This window comes from Labrus mixtus, chromosome 7 (assembly GCF_963584025.1).
Source record: "Labrus mixtus chromosome 7, fLabMix1.1, whole genome shotgun sequence".
In the NCBI taxonomy this organism is placed as follows: domain Eukaryota; kingdom Metazoa; phylum Chordata; class Actinopteri; order Labriformes; family Labridae; genus Labrus; species Labrus mixtus.
In genome coordinates this window covers 3,867,087-3,887,437 of record NC_083618.1, presented here as the reverse complement: position 1 = coordinate 3,887,437, position 20,351 = coordinate 3,867,087, and the positions used below count along the sequence as shown (strand labels likewise).

The window sequence follows — 20,351 nt, the reverse complement described above, 5'->3', positions numbered from 1 at the left end:
AGATGCCAACTGCATTAAAGTAACATTTCTCTCTTAGACACTGTTTCAAAGTAAATCTTAAATTCAAACGGTCTTATTATGTAATATCTGAAACATAAGTCCCAGAGCACATGTTTAATGCACATCCGTTAGAACAATGTGCAGATGGTTAATCATACATTTCAGTTATGTATGATTTAAGTCTGGATTTTGGGCACTCAGCACCCAAAAGGAGATCTGAGGCCACAGTGTGATCCAGCTGTTGAACATGTGGTGAATCTGTCTCCTCCAGATCGCATCAACCTTTTCTCCCCTCACTCCCTCTCCTCCTCACAAGCCTCACACATACATCATGTTGGAGGCAAAATCCACCTTTGGCTCGGGTTTCCTTTTGTTGTTCAGGAGTGAATGTGAAGAGCTGACGTCTTGTAAGAAGAAACTGTTGCGTCTAATGGAGAAGTGCGACCTTTGCCCTGTGTAGAAGTGTAAAGAATGGAAAGGCTTTTAACTGCTGCATTCTGTTATCACAACTGGCGTCTGACGTCTTTGTGTTGAATCTGGATCTAAATGTTTGGGTGAAAGTTGACACGCCAAGTGTTGGGCAACTTGCAGCTGCTTTTAGGGGCTCAATCTTTTTCACAACTTCCTCCTTCTATAGGAGATGGATTTACACTTTAAACCTTCAAGAGCTTCTGCAAGCTGATTAACTTTATTTTAAAAGTCAAACAAAAGGTTTCAAATAAGAGGGATTCATGCTTACCTGTGTGACAGTTCCGTCTGAGACTATGTATTTACGTGACAGCTTTTTAGGAAAACCCACAGAGTGAGACGGCCTGGGATGACTCCTAATAAAAATGTAACTATCCTTAAATAACACGTCCCCCTCTCTCATAAACATCTCACATATAGAGAATAAAACTTCAGGCATCTTCTAATTAAAGGGTTGTATGAAAATATCATCCTGTGGGCACTGATGGCACATGCAGCATTCCATTAACACGTGAATCCCAATGAGACATGGCAGAGTTGGATTAAAGTCCCTAGCAGATGATAAACAAAGTTTCCTGGCTTCGTAGGGTTTGGTTCTGCTGTCGAATGTAATCTCCCAGAACTACTGACTCACAGACTGCATCTGTTATAATCTCCTCCATCTGACACTAACACACACAGGCTGAACAATAAAGAAACTGGTTAGAGTCAAGAAAAGATATATAGAAGCAAAACTTCCCATTATTTTTTCCAATATAACAGATTTCAGAGAGGACTGTTGTAATGGAATGAATGTTCTCGTAACTCTCAGAGACAGAGGTTGAAATGTTGAGAGGCATGGCTTTTATCTTCAGAGAAGGGGTCAGTAGCAGACAGCTTTTGCTTAGACAAGACAAAGGTTAAAGAGGTCAGAAGCTAAACGGCGGCTCTGAAAGGAGCTTGAAATGACTGCAAAAGACACTCAGGATTACTGCGGCAGAAGTCTCTTTACATTTTGTGAAGCTGATGCCCTGATGACATTTGGGGCTCATGTCCTTAGTTGCACCTCTTGGCAGGAGAAGCAGATGTTTTTTATTAATGACAGACTGGTGCTTTCAGTAGACATATCATTTGTGGTCAAAGCTGAACTTCTATCTTCTCAAATTCACATATACTGCAAAGTATTCTCATGATGTCTCCCTCACAAAAACAAAATAATTGTAACTTTGTGAGCTTAAGAATTATCCTGCCTCACAGTATAGAAAAAGTACTCAACACCATAGATTGTATAAAAAGATGGATGAGATGAAAGCTCCCCGAAAGTGAAGCCAAACACATTTGGAGCTCCTCCTACTGGCTGAATGCAGTCATAGGTCATAAGCTCCGCCTCCACCCTCTCATCCTAACAGATGGGACATGGGTGAAACTATAAAACTAAAATACACGTTGAATAAACATTTCTCATACGTGGTGTCTGTCGTTAAAGTTAGTTCTTTTCAGAAGATAAGTATTAATTTGCTATTTAATGCTTAAAAAAAATTACATCATGTTTACAGCTTTGTGCTCTGGATTAGCAGAGTAGAGGAGGAACATCAAAAGAAAATGTAACAAACACAACACAAGAGCCATTCAACTTTACATAGCCATGAATGTCTGCTTCAAGAATGCCTTCTGCTGTCAACTGTATCAACTTGAGGCATTTCTGCTGTTTTATCTGTAGGTTAATGTGTGTTTTAACTGCAGGATGTCAATAGTGCGGCTCAACCAGACAATTACTACTGCGCAGACTCTGACAGGCCAAATGATGCCACCAGTGCAAGATAGGGATGGTGTCGCAAGGGATATTTAGTTTCATTTTTTTTTTTTTACAATGGGAGGAGATGGAATTGTCCATCTTTATATAAAGTTACTACTCATTGATACAAGAAGAACTAGCTGACACTCCAAATTCTGTCACTCGGATTCAGGATATATCAACATGAACATCAGTGATTATAGAACAGCCTAAAGTAGATATAATGTGCTGTTGAGCTGAACGTGTCATATTTCAAACATATACATTTAATCATGTTCACGTTAAGAGGATTCTCATTTAAGTAAAACAAACAGCTGCTCAACATTTTTAGCACTGACCTTTACTTGGACAGTAGTGCTCACTCAGAGAGGGTGTTAACTTCCCAGATTGCGAATACAAAATGTCGATTCATGCTGTGAGTAAACAGATTAAAGGAACAGTGCTGCCCCTTGCTGACGTCAGCTCAAGCATGGTTAAAGAGGTGTAGCTGCACCTTTACCATTCCTCTCCCCTGCGACTTAAATGGCTTTTACCAGACTGTGGAAATATTTACAGGGTGGGGGACTTAACACCCCCGAGACACTAAATACACAAGACCAATAGGGAACAAGAGGGTGCTGCTGACATGACTGTAAACTAAAGAAAGTTGTGAATATGGGTTCAGTAGTTCATGATTAAAACTTCTCCTGTCTTCTCCAATCTTCTTTTTTCTTCCTGACACATCAAGGCATGAGAAAGACAGGCTTCACATGGATTTCAGATGTGTGTTGTCTTAATTGAATCCAGTAAAAAAACATAGGCTCTGCTCTTGTAACAGAGTTAAACTCCCACCAGCCTTCTAATATGAACAAGCAAAGCACTCTGGTATGAATGCAGTCATGGTGTTAAAACATCCACAGTGTTGTTAGCTTCCAAAGAAATGTTGCTTCATCTCTTGTCTGTCTGGTTTTAATAGGGAAACCCCTCATGGGAACGTGTTTAAATATCTTGCTCTCTGACAGCCTGAATAATAGCCCTGTTCTCCCTTCCCTCCCTTTCTCCAGTCACGTCCACAAACCCACACTGACTTTCCATCCGGTACAAAGGCGTTCTCTGCAGCCAGACAGGATGGTCTTCCCTCTCTCTGAGTCATCTCCAAAATCTCCCCGGCGGCAGAGTGGGGGTCTAGTGTGGGCCGAGTTAGACTAATAGAAGCCTGGTAAAGTCATTAGTGCAAACTTTGGAGGGTACTGTTATAGGATAACTATTCCACTGGCTTGATGTACAGGTTTATACATTACCAAGGACAGTTTGCAGGCATACTAATAAGTCAATTGGGATAAAATGTTACAAGACACTTATTTGAATATCAAGTTTAAACTGTTTTTTCTCTAGCTAATTAGTTAGCTTAATTGCCTAAAACACGGGAAATCATATTTTAAATTGTATTGTATAATGTACCGCACAATATACCTTGAATTACGAAACAACTGGTCACTGTAATTCATTATCTGACCGATTAACACGGTTGTGTGAATGAATTTCAAACAACTTTAACTAAGTTTGCTATATAATTAAGCACCCTGAAACTGTCCTTTTACAGTAGTAGCATGTTACAGCTAATGAAGCTACAGGAACCACCCGTTGACGTGGTTAGCAACTGATTTGAATCGACTGTGCCACAATGTTTACAAGCAATCAATTTAAAAAAAGTCCTCATAGGCTTAGCTGTAGCAACCTGATTTAGCAAACCCCTCCTTTGAAACATGCTAGAAACAACTAAGAACTTTTAACAAAGACTCATTGATAGATTTGAAAAACGGCTGCTGCAGCTGAGTCTTGATCTGTATCTAATTTACGAGAGCCAGATCTAGAGCAGGGGTGTGAAAGTAATTGATTTAATCAAAAACGTGATTCTATGATTTATTTTACAATGCTCCTCTTAATAATTACAGAAAATCAGACAGACATTACATTCAGTCCTCTGATCTGTCTGGCTCAGTCTGGAAAATTGGAAGGATTTAAAGAAAACACTTTTAACTGCTCAGCCTCGCAATGTCTGCACCCGATAAGTTCCTTCCTTCATCCTAAGCCTATCCTTTCTTCCTCTTTTATTGTTCCTAACATCTGTTTGAGTTACACGTGTGTACTTGAACCAGGTGTGGTTGCTACTGGAGTGTTATTAATTATGTGATCAAGCGATCCCACCCTGGGTGTTTACATTAGTTTAAGTATAAAAGCCTATAGTCCATAGTTTACGGTGTGCAGGTTTATTTGAGAGTGACTTTCTTTATGAGAACGTTACATACCTCATCGTTGTTGGCCTGGTTCCGAATGAACTTGAAGCCAGGAATGCGCTTCTGCGTGCACACCACTCCGACATCCTCTGAATGCTTGCAGTCAGACACTCCAAAGCCGTTAGACTCACACTGAGCCAGGCTCTTCTCTCCACCAGTGCAATGCACGTTGTCGAGCCAGATGTGGCCTGAAATGGCAAGAGACGAAGCTATGTGAAAATGGCAATACGCAGAGATGCAGATTGTCTTTGAAGCAGATCCAGTGAGGAGTTTGTTTTGCATTGTTTAGTTCAGTCAGAGTGGATGAAGGAGATTAGCATGAGGTTTATATGTGGCCATATTGGGGTTTTTTCTGATTACTTTTTTAATAAAAGGAGCATCACCTTGTTTACCAAATTGAACTAGAAAGAATAACATCCATTTAAATAATCACTATACTGTAGTTTCAACCCTAGATCTGTGTTGTTTTCTACTTTTTGGATGGCAGGACATCTACTTTTTTTTTATGTATGCCCTGATTTTCTCACTGTGGTCTAATATGTTGATTTATCAGGCAATTAAATCAAATTCTTGGGACTTGCAGAGCCAATCTTTTAACACTGAGCTATAAGGGGCCCAAGTCTCAGTCCGAACTTTCCCTTATAAGGGAAATAATCATGCGGAAATATGTAACTTGGTTGACGGTGGGAAGTTTTGTGTAATCCTCTTTTGAAATCTAATTCAGCATTTCCACTCAAGTCCATTGACAGACACGGTAAACGTATTCACATGGAGATGTGTTTGGTCTCCAACCTAAACTGGCTCATTGGTTACAGCTAAAATTTAGCCAAATAAATGTTGTAATGTTGTCATCTGCGTTCCAGCTGTCTGTCCCGACTTAGCCGTGGGGGGGGGAACCGCAGTCCTGTCGCCATGGTAACAACCAACAGGCTGCTCATCATTGGGACAGTCTCAACACGTTCCTGAACAACATCCTGATCATACCAAGGAAGTAACTGCGTGTCATTTGGTCACGTTGTTTCCTCTTGGCAGACAGATCATTACCCCAAGACTTCAGGAGCTGAATCCAAGTAAGAACCAGCTTGGTCTTAATGGTCTCACGTTTTTCTTAACCATGACTCAGCAGTTCCAGTTGGAATTCATCAGGATTGCTGTGTAATATCTACCATTTGCAGGCCTCATGGGAATGTTCACAAGCCAGTGAATAAATCAGGGGAATTCAAACTCAAATATTAGCTTTAAAGATACTAGCAAATATCAAACGATATCAAATCAAAACCGGTTTCGATACCAAGGCAACAAAAAAAGAAGTCTCCTGCACACGTCTTTGTGCAATTTAGACAGTGCTCTCTATTTCGCCTGTGTCAGCTTATAGTTAAAAATATGACTGAAGATCTCAAGAGTGTTTAAAGCTTCGCTACTTTTGGATGCCATTGATTAAAATAAAACCATTTGCATCGTTTTTAAACATGTGGTTTTGAAAGGGAAAGATACTTTTGACAACTTAGTGTCGAGGAAATTATTAAGACTTGACTCCATACAATAAGACTCAGTTGACTCAGATGGCTTACGTTGATGAAAGTTTATACATCAGATGAATACTCATGAGGAGACATGATTCAACATCACACTTCTGTTCTCGTGTCTTCCTCAATAACATCTGCAGAACTTTTCGAAAGGCATCGCATATATCCTAAAAGACATTATCATTATCAGGGTCGTGTCACATTGACCCACCTAGACTAAACTGTGACATCTATAACACTGGAGCAGACAATAAGTCTACCAAACATCCTTGCAAATATCAGGAAGAACAGTTGTCACTGTCTAAGCTTGGTGTTCTAATAATAGCTGAACTCTGTCAGGTGTGACTGACATTAATAATCTAAATAACTACAGAAATTCCACCACACTTGGGCCCACAGGGAACCATGATTCAGTTAAATAGAGCTTTTATGTTCCCTTGAAGTCAACCACATAGACTTAATTTAAAATGAAAACAAACTAGACACAACAGTGTTCCTCCAAACATTGAAATAATATGCATATTAGTTTGTTGCTCTTGTATTCCGCTTTCTGGTATTTTTTACACATTGCACAAATCTTTTTACAATTGCAAATCATAGTTGTTTAAAGGCAGCTGAGGAGCAGATTCTAACATGCCTGCAGGAAAAACCACTGTGCATCCAAAAAGGATGTCCTCCTACTAGTAAGGTAGTGATGTCTTCAATTAAAAACATTTGGTGGTTTCTTTCACTGGCGTGTAGGTCATCATAATTGGGAATGGAAAATGTGTCTCCAAGAACAGCATGAGAACATGAACATGCTCACAGCTAATCTGGCCTTTAACATACTCTGCTTTCATTATGATCCTCCCACAAGTTAAACATCTACTTGTCAGGAAAAGGAAAAGCTTTTTATTTATCAGCCTTTAAACGGTTGGTAATTTTAGTTATAAATGGCTGCATGCTATTTCAGAACACATTGAATACTCAGTTTAAACTTCCTGCCCCGCCTGTCACAGCAATTTTTCATCATTCAATGAGACACAAGAGTCTTGTAGTCCACTTTTATAAACATATGTATCTTAAAGCTCCCAAATCTTTAAGCTGCATTGATAACAAGCTGTACAAACAGCTGTGTGATGGCACAGGCAGTGAAGACATAAAACTGCTTATTAATTGCTTTTTTTGTACATATTCAAGTTCATATTACTTCATAAATGGGATTCTTGGAGCTGTTGCAATGGGAAGCAAGTAGCTAATTTAATTACTTAGCAGCCTCCTGGATGTGGCCGATGTTCCCGGTGGGAAAACATGTGCTTTTAACGAGGGACACAGAGTTAATTAACAGACACAAACTGACATTCACCAGCAGCAGCCAGCAGCCATCATTTTTATTGTCAAGAATCTCATCAGTGTTTTTTCATTGATGCAGGAATTTATTCAAGACAAAGCAGGAGGAGATGAGATTACGTCTGTGTGTGTGTCTGGTTTTCACACTCAGTGTTTCCACTCACACTACCCCACCCCACCCCCCAACCACTCAAGTTCAGACCTGATTGGAGTGTCGAAGTTCACCAATAATAGGGAAACCAGTGCCAGAGGGTATAAGCTGTCAGGCAGGAGTAATTGAGTTCCAAATTCAAGGCTATTAATGGAAAATAAGGAACTGTATTTAAAGATATTCTTCCCTGATATTGGTGGTTGAACAGCTGAATGTTTGCTGAGATGAAAACTTTAAACTCTTGCCTCACTTATTGGAGGAAAGATGACTTTAATATTGTCCTTGGGGGTTTTGATTCAATTATACAAGTTTAAAATCCGACCCTTAAAATGACCAGGCGCTTGAATGAATAAGATACTAGTTTTCTTACCTTCTCCTTGTCCATACTTGGAAGAGGGCGACCAGGACTCGGCATCAATGAAGCCAAGCTCTCTGCACACCACTTGAGCAGCTTGGATGGTGAAGTCATCATCGCAGACCGTCCCCCACTCTCCATTGTAGAAAACCTCAACACGACCCTCGTAGTGTTTCCGCTTCTCCCCGGCTAGACGTAGTTGGATAACAGGAGTGCCAGAGCTTGGCTGGGCGCTGCACAGCGGCCACATTAACATCAAGGTGGACACAAGAAAGTGGATGGTGATTGGGCGAAGCATGTTGCAGGACAGGGGCAGTGATCTAGGGGGAGAAAAAACACACACACACACACACACACAAGGAGGATTAGAAATAGAGGATGTTTAAAAGCTGCGTTGAACTAAAACTAGCTAGAGCTAAAGTAAGAGCTGAGCTTGGTTGTTGATTTTTCGCGTATTTTTATCTGTCAAAAGAAAATATTCAAAATATATCTGATGAACTGACACTTGTTACATTTACATTTCCAAACACACAAATAACATCCTCCAATTACAAGAAGAAAAAATCTCCTGCTTAATAAAGCTGACATCTCGGTTGCTGTTATTGATTTTTTTTATCCAAAAAGTATTTGCTTTGGTGTATGTACATCACACACACTAAAATGTTTAAAGCTGTTGATTTCAAAATACATCACTGTGAGCTTTCAACAGTAAATTTGACTCCAAGGTCATTTTTGAAAAACAAACAATTTAAAAAGCATTCAAAGCTGAGAGAACACATTATTGATATATTCACTAAAGCTTCTCAGAGCAAACAATAAAGAATCTCCAGAAGCATTATCAGGTATTGCTAGGCTTTTATGACTATTCTGTTCTGTAGAGTTAGTCAGCCTTAAGTGACAACAAATAAGAGCAGTTCAACCTTTATTTTTGTTTTACAGTTTGCGTTTAAAACTTTGACTTAATGGTAACTTCTTCCAAGTCCAAAGAGTTTAACCGTGGGCTGAATGTTATCAAAAGACAGGCAGACAGTAATTTGTGGTGTATGTGGGTAGTCCATCATTTGAGCGAGTGAGCAGTTTCAGTATGAAGTCTTGTGCAGTAACATTTTGGATTGGCCATCATCAGACTTCCAAGGACCCCTAACTGGCCTCCATGCAACCACAAGTAGAAGCTTGTAAAACACGTAGAGAACTCGCCACAGCTTGACAGTATTTTGAGCAAACAGTAATAATCCATTTGACTGCCAGTAAGAAAAATAAAAGTTTTTGTTAGGGCCTCTCTGACAGCCAAATGGAGGAGCAAACGTGGGCTCTTGCAGGGTGGGTGCTGCCCCTCTCGTTTGTCTGCTGATCTGTGCCTGGAGGCTGTTTAACCGAGGGTCGGAGGGAAAAGTTGACTCTACCTTAATATTTCATGGCAAACCATGAAAGTGTCAAAGGAGGGAGGGACCAAAAGCCCGGAGGGAGGAATGTTCTTGGAGTTAAGGGAGGGGAGGAAGACAGTGAAAGTAAGGAGACCTCCACGTCTTGAGTCTGGGGTGGGGGGGTGGGGGGGGGGGGGGCTGTTCTTTCATAGTTGACGTCATAGAAACAGCCAAACAAACTGCAGATTGTACAAGCTTGAAAGGACACCCCTAGAGTGCGCCAGACGCCACTTGTGATCATCTGAAACATCTGGTTCATCTTCCCATGAAAGGAACAAGCTCAGCAGAGGCAAGAAGCAACTTTCAGATGGGTTTTTATATTTACTCTCAGAGTGCCTCTACTTACAGCAGTTAGAGTCACAGGATCTGCTGTAGGTTTTAAACTAACCTACAAGGGTTCAGAGGTTACTCTAAAACAGCTTGGAGGGTGCAATCGTCCCTCTGGTCCACACCTGTCAACTTCATATAGGCCTAATGGTTTATGAAAAGTGAACACTTCTTTTGAATCTGTTGGATGTATGTTACATATAACACAGTTTACAAAACCAGAGGAGACACACCCACTTTCCTGCAGAGGAATGTTAACAGTTTACACTTTAATCTGGCTCAAAAACTTGATTTCTACCTATAGCAGCTTGTAAATGGATTGTTACTCAATAACTCCAGTTTCTGGATCAGAAACTTTGCCTATACCAGCTTGTAGCCTTTGTGACTGCTGCAGATAATTTTACACATGAAGTCTTGCACAAGAGCAAAGCTGCCAAACAATAAGTGAAAGCTCTAGCCAAGATTGTCAAATCAAGGGGAAAACCCGAAGTTCCACATGCTGAATTTATTTCTCTCTCAGTCAAAGCCAATGCTCTTACAGTGTATAGCCCATTGTTCTTTTTGGAAAAGAATTAATCAAAAATGAAGTGCCTTGAACAACACTGATTCCAATACTGACATGGAGTAATAAAAAAAATGTTTGCTTCTCATGGAAATCATGATAATATCAGTAGGCCTATGAGAGCGACATGAAGAGCTTAGTGATGATTATTCTGTTCAACATTTAGGTAATAACTATGCTAACTTTAGCCAGCAGCGACACTAAAATAGCAGACAAATAGAAAATAGAAAACCAAAAATATAACCTTTAAACAAGACAAATGTCAATATTTTGTACATCTTCTAGAGGAACTTTGCTGTCTTAATGTTTTACACATTTATGAAATTGCGAAACAACTTCACAACAATGGAGGACAAGTCTGAGATATGCATATAGTAGCCTAATACCTTATAAAGTGAAATAAAACACTTACTTTGACAGACGGAAAAAAGCAGCACAGCCTTTCCAAGAGCAGACCCTGAGGTTTCCAACCTGTTGCAGGGGATGAGATGAGAAGCAGCGCTTCTTTGTCCCCTTTAGTACCCCTAACTCTGCTCCCCTCACAGCTGGCAGGCCCGTCCCACTCATCGGCAAACAGTGCAGCCAATCAGAGTTCGCCTCAGCATCCTGGACCCGCCCACTCCTGCTCAATCACCAGGGTTACAAAAACAGTCCACATGAGCTGAAAGTAGACTGCATGTGTGGGTTGTGAAACATTTAAAATCTGTATAACTTTTATTTACTGAAATATAGGCATAATGGCTAACAACTGACACTGATAAGATAATGGTGTATCTTTACATTTTTTAATCAAAAGGTTAATATATGATTGTCTTCTGAGGATTTTCCCTTGTTTTTATACATATGTTAAGTGTACCCTAGTTTTGATGTAAAGGGCACACTCTTTGACAAGGGACAATATAATGTTATAAAACAATATAATGTGTTCAAAGTTGAAGATGTGAACATCGGGAAATGGCCCCACATTCTAAAACATCACAAAGTCAATGCACATTAAGGTTGGCTGTGAACTTTTTTTTATAATTAACACTGAATCAAGGGGTGTAAGAAGGTTAAGTGATATAGGGTCCTTGGTCGGTGTCCTTAAAGTTAAATCAACATTATCAATGATATTCAAATGGAATCAAGTGACTGCTGTAACGTGTTAGAGCTGATTTAATTGAACATCAACTCTTGTGACTCTATTAGTTTTTGCCTCCCGTTACATGTATCATTGTTTATCCATACTCACGAGAACGGTGAACGAGATTTCTGTCAACCAAGCCCATCTAAATCCACTTGATATCTTCACATCATGCTATGACTGACATTATGTTTAATGACAGGCAAACAAAACAAATCAAAAGAGATTGAATAACTGCATTTCTGTGATGTCTATAGGACCCTCTGATTCATCTGGTTTGAAAATCTCTCCTGAAGGTCTCAGCAGGACAGGGTCTGTGTTTGAGGTGCAGCTGTGTATCAGGACACCACCATGTGGTGAAAAGGTGCAACAAAGACTTACCCTGGGAAAGTTAGGGCAGAGTAAATGGAAAAATTGATAAAACTCTTAAAAATATGTCAAGACTGTACGTGTATTTAAAAACATAGAGCTATATACACACAACATGTAAGTTAGTTTAAATAGCCTAAGTGATAGGCCTATTAAAAGAAACGTAACTGTCTAATAATTCTAATCATTTCACCATCACCATGCATGTTTATTTTTTAAACGTCTAATGCATATTCATAGCAGATATAGGAATAGGGTACTGATCAAGTATCACATTTTTAGATTTCTCTACAACCAGGTTTAGTTCTGCCAGTGTTTGTTTTACATGTAGTCAATTAGTAACAGTCATCCTCTTCCTGTGCTTTCATGTTCTACTGTTCATTTAGAGTAAATTTGCTTGTCTTTTTAAACCAATACAAAATATGAAGCACATCTCCTGAGTACAGGAAGTTACAACCAGACTGAACACATAAGAGCAAGTGTAACACTGGTAGGAGTCCCAGTTTGTGATTTAATCCACTTAGATGTGATTTTTCATTTTAATTTGGTTTTATAAATTTACCTTAAAATGTTTAGAAATTGACATCTGCTTACAAATACTGCCAAGCCGCTGTGGTAGATTAGTTCACACGAACAGAGACAGCTTCGGAAAACTTTTATGACTTACTAACTACATTGTTTTATCACACTGCCGGAGGAAACTGCAGGCCATTGACTCACAAACAAACTGCCACTAATGATGTGTTTAAAAAAAGAGACAGTACATGGGATGCAGAAGCAAGAAAACAAAGATGAAGTTTGGCCTCTGGCTGACCTGTAGGAATAACAATGTCTGAGTTTACCTCTGTTTATGCTCAGGGCTTACAGCAACAGTAAACTTGGATACAACAAAGATGTTGTTTGTTTCAAATGTGAAAGAATTCAAGCAGAGAAGGAAACTTCAGTAACACTCAATCTTTACCATTTATTCAGAAATGCACAAAATATATCCATTAACATACAATCTGGGTATACTTATTCCTTACATTTTACAAATATTCTCATGATAAAATATAAACATTTACACATGGTGTACTGTGACAATGAACTTGCATTAAAAAGCACCTTCAGACTAATGTAACAGCACTACAGGGACACATACAAACCAGTCTTATTTTAAAGTGATATTTGGCAATTGATTGTGCTGATGAAAAAGAAGATTTACATTTGAAACACTTCTGTCTAAAAGTGCACTTGAGTGCTCCTTCAGGTTCAATCACACCAGAAAATGCAAAGGAGATGTTATTTCATGCTTACCAAAAACAAAGAGCTTTGCCTTATAAAGTAATGTGGCTGAAGTATGCCCATTCATAAACTGTAACCTGCAAACCCATGATGGTTAACTATTGTTCAGAATACTTTGATCATCAAAGATATATTTTCATATGACACTTTGGCAAACAGAGTTTGGAAACAACAGTTTTACAAAATAGAGGCACAGCAGCAACATTTGGACTCCAAGATCAAGTATGAATACAGTCAAATATACGGTATATCTACATGGCAGGGACAGAATGTGTTTCTAACTTTTCAACACTCAAACACAGAGTGAGGAAATCAAACATGGCACCTGTTTGAATAATACAGAATAATAAGAGCAGATTTCACTACTTCAGTTTTAAACTGATCTTAAGATCCAACCAGCACTGTCAAACCATCAAATTACTAAAAATAAAGAAAATCATTTAGATTGTGATTCATTTAAATGCTCTTCATATTAACAATCCCGTTGATTTTTGGGGGGCATATTGTTCATGAAATCCAAACTGCAGGACTGAGAACTTTATCACATGTTGTTTATGTGACCTTGTGTTAAAAAAGCCAAAGACTACATGTGAAATCGTTTGACTAATATTACAGAAGAAGATAACCTGCAGATCTAAAAAAAAAAATCTGCATCCAAAAAGAAATTGGAGTGGGAAAATGTAAAGGCAAGAAAACTAATCCTACATGATCTGTTCAGGTACTGGATTAAGAAAAGTGTTCTTTCTTTAAAGGCTTTATATGTGATTTTTCACACTTAAATATAATATAAATCAAGTATATCCTCTGAAAATAACTCTGTGAGTCATGACTGTCTACAATGGGTGTAACACCCGAGTCCCACTGTCTGTGATGTTTTCAGAGTTTTCAGAGTCCTATCTTCAGTTTGTTTACATCGCCCGGACGGCCGGCTGACTCCTCCCCTCGTGTATAAAAGTTGTTTAATTGAGGGACTAGAGAAAAGAAGAATAACATACTGTACTCACTGCTTAACTGTGTTTCTAGATCACGCTCATTTCAGGTAAATTTACATGCAGTGTGAAGATACAAGCATAATAAAGATCGCTAGCATTAGCATGCTAACACAACAATGCACCGCGAGTTGTTTTGGTTTCATGCTGGTGCTCAAGGGCGACATCTGCTGGATCAAAAAATCACATATAAAGCCTTTAAACTGTATCATCAGCAGTTACACACAGAGAAAACACACTGGTAAAGATGTCCGTGCTCTGTCCCAAAAAGTGGCAATGTGAATTTTTAAAGAAACATACTTGCTTAATTGAATTTTTGAATGTATACACCTTCAAGAGGGTCAACTTCTAAAAACGGATCATCTATAACATTACCTTTACTGTACACCCTGAACCAAAGCTCCACATGTCATGGCACTTCTCCTTTAAATGAATCAAAATACTTTGTCATGATCATTTTGTGCTTCTTCAAACTGCCACTACACGATCAACACATTGATCACATATTGTTCTGGTTTCACTTTTATGTTTTATAAAAAAGAGCGACTGCAGCCATTCTCTGTTTAAATGTATGAAAAATAAAATCAGAAAGAAAGAAAAGTTGTCATGTGTTTGACCGTGATCCTGTACAGAATTTTACATCTTTAAAGTTGATGAAAGGCCTCTTATCCTGTTCCCAGTTTGGTGATCAGTTCGTCGCAGATCTTAGTGAGCTCCTCGATTTCTTGATTCTGTGAGAGACGGCGAGACAGCGTAAGAAGCAGAGGGTAATGCAAAAATGACAGAACAGAAGCACCAATTTTTACAGTTATCATCTAAAGAGGCGACGTCCGGAAGAGCAAAAAACTGCAGTTCCTCGAGTGTCCACTGGAGGCTGGCTACAAAAGCCCCTACAGTCCAATTTCTACATTTGTTATAAAAATATATATACAGCCTGGTTTAGGAAATAAATATATTAGGTCTGACTATCTCAAAATGTAACGGCACTCACCGGGGGGTTATTTTATCACAATCATCTCTTTTGATTATATCGACTCGTGTCCTCAGCTCCAGCTCTTTGTCTATTACTAGGTTTACACAAAGTTAGTTTGAGACAGCATTTCCAATATGGCAACCACCATCGATGGGCTTCGAAAGTCCGCTTCAAAAACCAATGGGTGACGACACTGAGACTTCATCCATGTTTAGATAACAAATGGTATCATCTAAGTCTTTGAATCTGTAGGCAGGGATCTGTGCATCTATTGCAGATTTTAAACTTTAACTCTGCACTGTAACTTTAAACTCTTTTTATATTTTTACTTTATTTATTTCAATTAATTTCATTTGAATTATTTTTATTTGAACATATTTTCAGATTTAATAATTTCAGTGATTTTTTTATTTTTAATTTTAATGTTTCTTTCCTCTGTCGTGATGCGTTTGATGTCTTGTGTGAAGCACTTTGAATTGCCTTGTTGAAATGTGCATCATAAATAAACTTGCCTTGCCTTGCCTTGCAGCAGATGCAACTTTTATACTAACAAGCTAATCCACTGTGCTGTTCTCAACAAGAAGAACGAAAAATGTTTCTCATTTTTATACAAGTGCAACAAGTAAAAAGCTGATAAGTCGAGAATTGCATCCCTTTCACTAATGGAGACTATAATAAGGGACAGAAAAACAGAGGTTTTGGTATTGGAGAAATGTATAGGTACATTAGTCTTCACCTTGGAAAACTACAACACTCTAATCCTTTCAGTGAAATAAACACACAGACAAATCTTACAGGTGATAATATTGCAGTCAGCCTACCTTTTGAAGGACAGCTCTCTCAAGTGACTCCACTTTCATCTGCTCCTTCCTCAAGCTTGCGTTGAGTGCGACACCTTCAGAGTTGGCCTTGGCACGTACCTGTGCTATATCCTCATTAGCCCTGTTGGAGAGGGAGTGAAGAAGATGATAGGCAAATAGGTTTTCAGGATTAACAACAGGTCTTGTGAATCATCTAAAGGGAGTCAGGAACTGCAGAATTGGAAGCTTACTTGTCCAGTTTCTCCTCAGCGTGCACCTTGAGGGTTTGATATCTCTGCTCTTCCTGCTTGATCCGCATCAGGTAGTCCTGCGCACACTTCTTCAGCACCTCCTCATTCTGGAAAGATAAAAAGAGAATGGTGATTTTTCTATTAAGTGATTTTGGTTTGCATAGCATGTCTTGACATTTAAATTGAAGCTCTGCTGACCTTCTTAAAGCCCTCCAGGACTCCCTTCATATTCTCGTACCTCCTGAAGAGGTCAGCAAAGGAGCGCTCCACAGAGTTGAGGTCAGCTATGGCCTGATCTCTCTCTAAAGTCAACTGCCTGACAGACTTACTGCTGGACACAGTCTTCTGCTGCTGCTCATCCTCTGTAATCAACAGGGGAGTCAGAGTATTAGATTTTAATGAAGCAAGAGGCCTTACTCTGTGGCTTTTTAGAAATAGTCATTTGTTATCCTACAATTGGTTTTGTATCTTTAAGTTGTTAATGCTGTGTGTAAAAGAAAGCACGAGCCTAGAGGATACTTTTTGTGTGTCGACGTCCAGCTAGGCTTGAAACTTTTACATGTTTTTATAAAAAGCAGTAGTAATAAATTACAACAGGATAGTGACCCAAATCATACGAAAAAAAAGCAAAACAAGTTATCTGCAGTTTTTATAACTGTGTCTTGTGTCTTACAGCAGGATTGATTTGTTGTTTTTTAAATCATTTATTTTAGGAAACCTTTTACATAAACCTGCCAGAGACTGCAGATGAAAAACTAGTCTTTGGCTATTTAACCTTTAAAAAAAAAAATCATGTTAATGTAACATCTTGGACTATCCATTCTCAAATAAATTGAAACAATAAATAACTATTTCTCACTGCAAAGGTGAGATTCCTGAAAAGTTCAACAGATCTAGATCTCATGTTTAAATATTTTAGGACCTCTATGTTGCATCACAGGGCTGGCAGAACTTCACAAGGGTCGCTACAGAATGCTTTCTGGTGCTTTTGGCCAATAGAAGAAATCATGTCAATAAATTTGGTCCAAAATCTTTTTTTTTCTAAAATATATTTCCAGATGTATCAACAGAAAAGGGCTACACTTACTCAACTTTGACAATGATGTTTACACCCAAAGAATGAAGCTGCAGGGCTAAACCTTTTAGGTCTTTGTTCAATTTAATTTAATATCTTATGTACTGTAACAGGCACTACACAATGTGCCAGACATGACAGTTGCGATAAACATTTGATGTGCATCCTTACATTGACACAATGTTCACTCCACTGCCAAAAAACAGTGTGTATGTAGAACGCCTTCTTATAATATAAAATAATACATAATATATAAGAAGATATAAGGAGGCTTTCTGCAGCAATAACATTCTTCACCCTTCTGTATTTAAAAAAAAAAATGTATGTAGAAAATATGACCACCAGGTGGCCGCAACTCACCAATCATCTGTGCAACTGTTTTCTCATATTCTGCAACTATTGTCCTGTTGAGATTAAAGCAGAGTTAACCACTCGTCTATGTTTTTCTAAATTATTCAGATGTTGTTGTTTTTTTCACAATTGTGCTACAATATCTTAAAATATGCAGCTAGACTTTTAAGAAACAGTGATGCTTTATACCTCATCTCCAAAACCTCGGCTCTGCTCTCTTCGTATTTCCTCTTCCACTCATTGACCTCGATCTCTTTAGTGATGATCTGATTGAAAGACAGGATGTTAGTTTCCAGGTATAGAAACATAAATGCATAACGCTGTGAAGGCCTTATTTGTGATTGTGTGGCAGTGATGTACCTCTTCTCTGATCAGGGTGAGCACTGCGGCCTTGTCCATCTCACTCAGAGGTATGTTGTCCTGAGACAGAGCTGCTACGCCTGTGGTGTCGCTGAGCGCCACCTTTGCTTTTTGGCTCATGGACACCTCACTCTGCAGATCATGCTGAAAGCATAGTGTATGTTTAGTTTGAGATCTGACAAAAACATCCACGATCTTTACATTTTGTGAGGAGATTTATGGTCACTAATCGCTTCAGCTGCTGATTTTACTTTCCGCAAGGAGTGCTCTGTGAAAACAGTTTTAAACTTTATTTATTCTGTTCAGCAAGCCTCAGGATAACCTGAAGGTGCAAGTGTGATTCTCTAAGACAAAAACTGTGTGAGTCACAACTTTTAAAATGTATGATGGTAAAATAGCAGGTGATAAGTCAGCAACCAGTATAAGAGTTTAAAATAGTATTTTGGCTTTCCTATTTGAGATATAGCACAATAAGTGCAAAACAAGCTGGTAATGTTGAATTATTCATATAGGGATCCCTCTCTGTGTTCTCTATAGTCCACTTACCGTCTCATCCTTCAGACTGCAGGGATCCTTCTCTTCAAAGTGATCTGACGTCTTAAACTCAGCACCTTTGAGGAGAAAAGAAAAAGTACATAATTGATTTAGAAATGTTTATTGAACGTATGAGGTATACCTAAGAAACAAAAAAAGAAACAGATCAACAAAGAAGGCTATCTGTCAAAAGCTTACCTGAGCCTCATTTCTCTTTGAATCGTCTTGTTTCCAAGATAAGAAAATGTTGTTTTATACCTGCAACACTTGCCACAGACTGGTTTTTAAACCCAACTGTGTGAAGCATTTGTTTAGTGTGTTTGCAAGTGTTATATTTTTAACTTTCTATATCCAGGACAGGTGGTTTGCTGTGCAAGCTTGCTCTATTTTTCTCCTCCTCTCGACGGTTGTTTTTCCTTCTCCAATAGTCTAACAGAACTTCTTATGTTACAGTCTCAGTCTCCTTGTTGTCATTTTACAGTTAGGCATTCCTCTGATCACAAACAGAAAAAAAGGAGCACACTCAACAATAGATAACGTTTCAGGTGCACGACCGCAACAAGGCTAAAAAAGAGACAGAAAAGTCAGCACACTGAAAGCCTAGTGCTGAAACGTGTCCATCATTGTCTTGTACGCTACTCTTACCCAGATAGAGAAAACTTGAAAGACATTTAGTGTGCTGACTTTTCTTGTCTCTTTGTTCCTCTGACCATGGCTACATCCTTAACACTTCATGCAAACACTTAACCTAAATAGATTATCTATAAAATAATACTCAATAAAATAATTCTGAATGGAAGACAGGACGTGAAGAGAGAAAATGTCTTCTTAAATAAAAAGAATCAAATGTAAAGTTAGAAAGTTAGAAGGAATCAAACAAACCACATGTTATCAGTATCATTTAGTCTACTTGTGCTGTTTTCTTCACATCATAAAACATGCAGTGCTTCATGAACAGATAACAAAGAACAGAAAGTCCTTCCACTGAAGTCTAAATGAGCTCTAAACACTCGTTCTCTACATGAAAAGGGTTCCAGCACATACCATCCAAAACAGACTTCTCAATGATCGGCTGTATCGTGGCAGATGCTTTGAAGCATTCAGGTTCCTCTCTCTCCTCCTCCTCGCTGTCTATTGCTGGACCCATGATGCCTGTGGAAGCAAGCTTCTCCTCATCTGTGGCGTGATGAACCCGCTGAGTGATCTCTGGCGTCTGAACCACCACCTCGTCCTCCTCCTGGAGACAAGATTCAACAGGTTTAACATAAATCCTGGATTTTTCATTTAAAAAATCATGCTGAGTAAATGAAAATACTGCTTTTTTTTAAAGAAAAGAAAATAGTACAATTGTAGAGTTGAAATGTTGATGAGCATTGAGTGCATACAGTACTTTTTATACATAAAAGTCACTTAAAACAATCGTTGAGATATCACCAATTTTTTTTATAATGGTGGGGTGGTCACAACAATAGTTTGCCTTCACAATCTGTGTAACAGTAAGTCAACTCCTGTATCTTTTACATCTTATCAGAGGTGATAATGTGGAGGGCACACAGGAGCAGCTCTCTAATAATGGACTGCAGATGGATAAGTCACAGATCTGTCACCATGCCAAACAGGCACTGCAGAGACACTGCTGATGCTCCTGTCAGCTTGTGTTACCGTGTTTATGTGTGTGTTCCTCTGTGTGTGTGTGTGTGTGTGTGTGTGTGTGTGTGTGTGTGTGTGTGTGTGTAAAGAAGCGAGGCCAAAGTGTGCGACAGCTGCTGAATAATGGACATTGCGGCGTCACTGCAGTAAGGTGAAACATTTCGGCCTGACACAACACTCTCACACAAAGTCACACGGTACCTTATTGCACACATCGAGCACCAAGGACTGGCTCTCGTCATACTTCTGAACTTTACAGGAATTCCTACAAGGCAAGCACATGATACAAACAAAACCGTCAGAATATAGAGATTCAGAGATTCAGATTTAGCATTTCCTTAGATACTTTAATTTCTTCCCTCTCATATCTATAACAGATATATGTGCCAGACCTCTGGAA

At 38.9% G+C, this 20,351-nt stretch overlaps 2 protein-coding genes across 5 annotated transcripts in view; both read right to left on the bottom strand.

Annotated features, from left to right (window-relative positions):
• The window catches only part of LOC132977535 (lysyl oxidase homolog 2A-like), a 29,501-nt gene extending 18,693 nt beyond the window's left edge, over positions 1–10,808 (bottom strand). The window contains exons 1-3 of the mRNA XM_061042166.1: positions 10,605–10,808; positions 7,895–8,199; positions 4,531–4,706 (exon numbers count right to left, since the gene is read on the bottom strand). Of these exons, the coding sequence (XP_060898149.1) occupies positions 4,531–4,706; positions 7,895–8,199; positions 10,605–10,759 (636 nt within the window). The 5' untranslated portion in view covers positions 10,760–10,808. The remainder of the gene's footprint in view (positions 1–4,530; positions 4,707–7,894; positions 8,200–10,604) is intronic.
• A 1,815-nt stretch (positions 10,809–12,623) lies between these two features.
• tacc1 (transforming, acidic coiled-coil containing protein 1) overlaps positions 12,624–20,351 on the bottom strand; it is a 30,196-nt gene continuing 22,468 nt past the window's right edge. For all 4 annotated transcript variants that reach the window (XM_061042161.1, XM_061042160.1, XM_061042158.1 and 1 more), the window contains 10 exons: positions 20,153–20,216; positions 19,346–19,538; positions 18,314–18,378; positions 17,768–17,911; positions 17,597–17,673; positions 17,417–17,460; positions 16,180–16,343; positions 15,982–16,088; positions 15,752–15,872; positions 12,624–14,688 (listed from right to left, as the gene is read on the bottom strand). In XM_061042161.1, the coding sequence (XP_060898144.1) occupies positions 14,623–14,688; positions 15,752–15,872; positions 15,982–16,088; positions 16,180–16,343; positions 17,417–17,460; positions 17,597–17,673; positions 17,768–17,911; positions 18,314–18,378; positions 19,346–19,538; positions 20,153–20,216 (1,045 nt within the window). In that variant the 3' untranslated portion in view covers positions 12,624–14,622. The remainder of the gene's footprint in view (positions 14,689–15,751; positions 15,873–15,981; positions 16,089–16,179; positions 16,344–17,416; positions 17,461–17,596; positions 17,674–17,767; positions 17,912–18,313; positions 18,379–19,345; positions 19,539–20,152; positions 20,217–20,351) is intronic.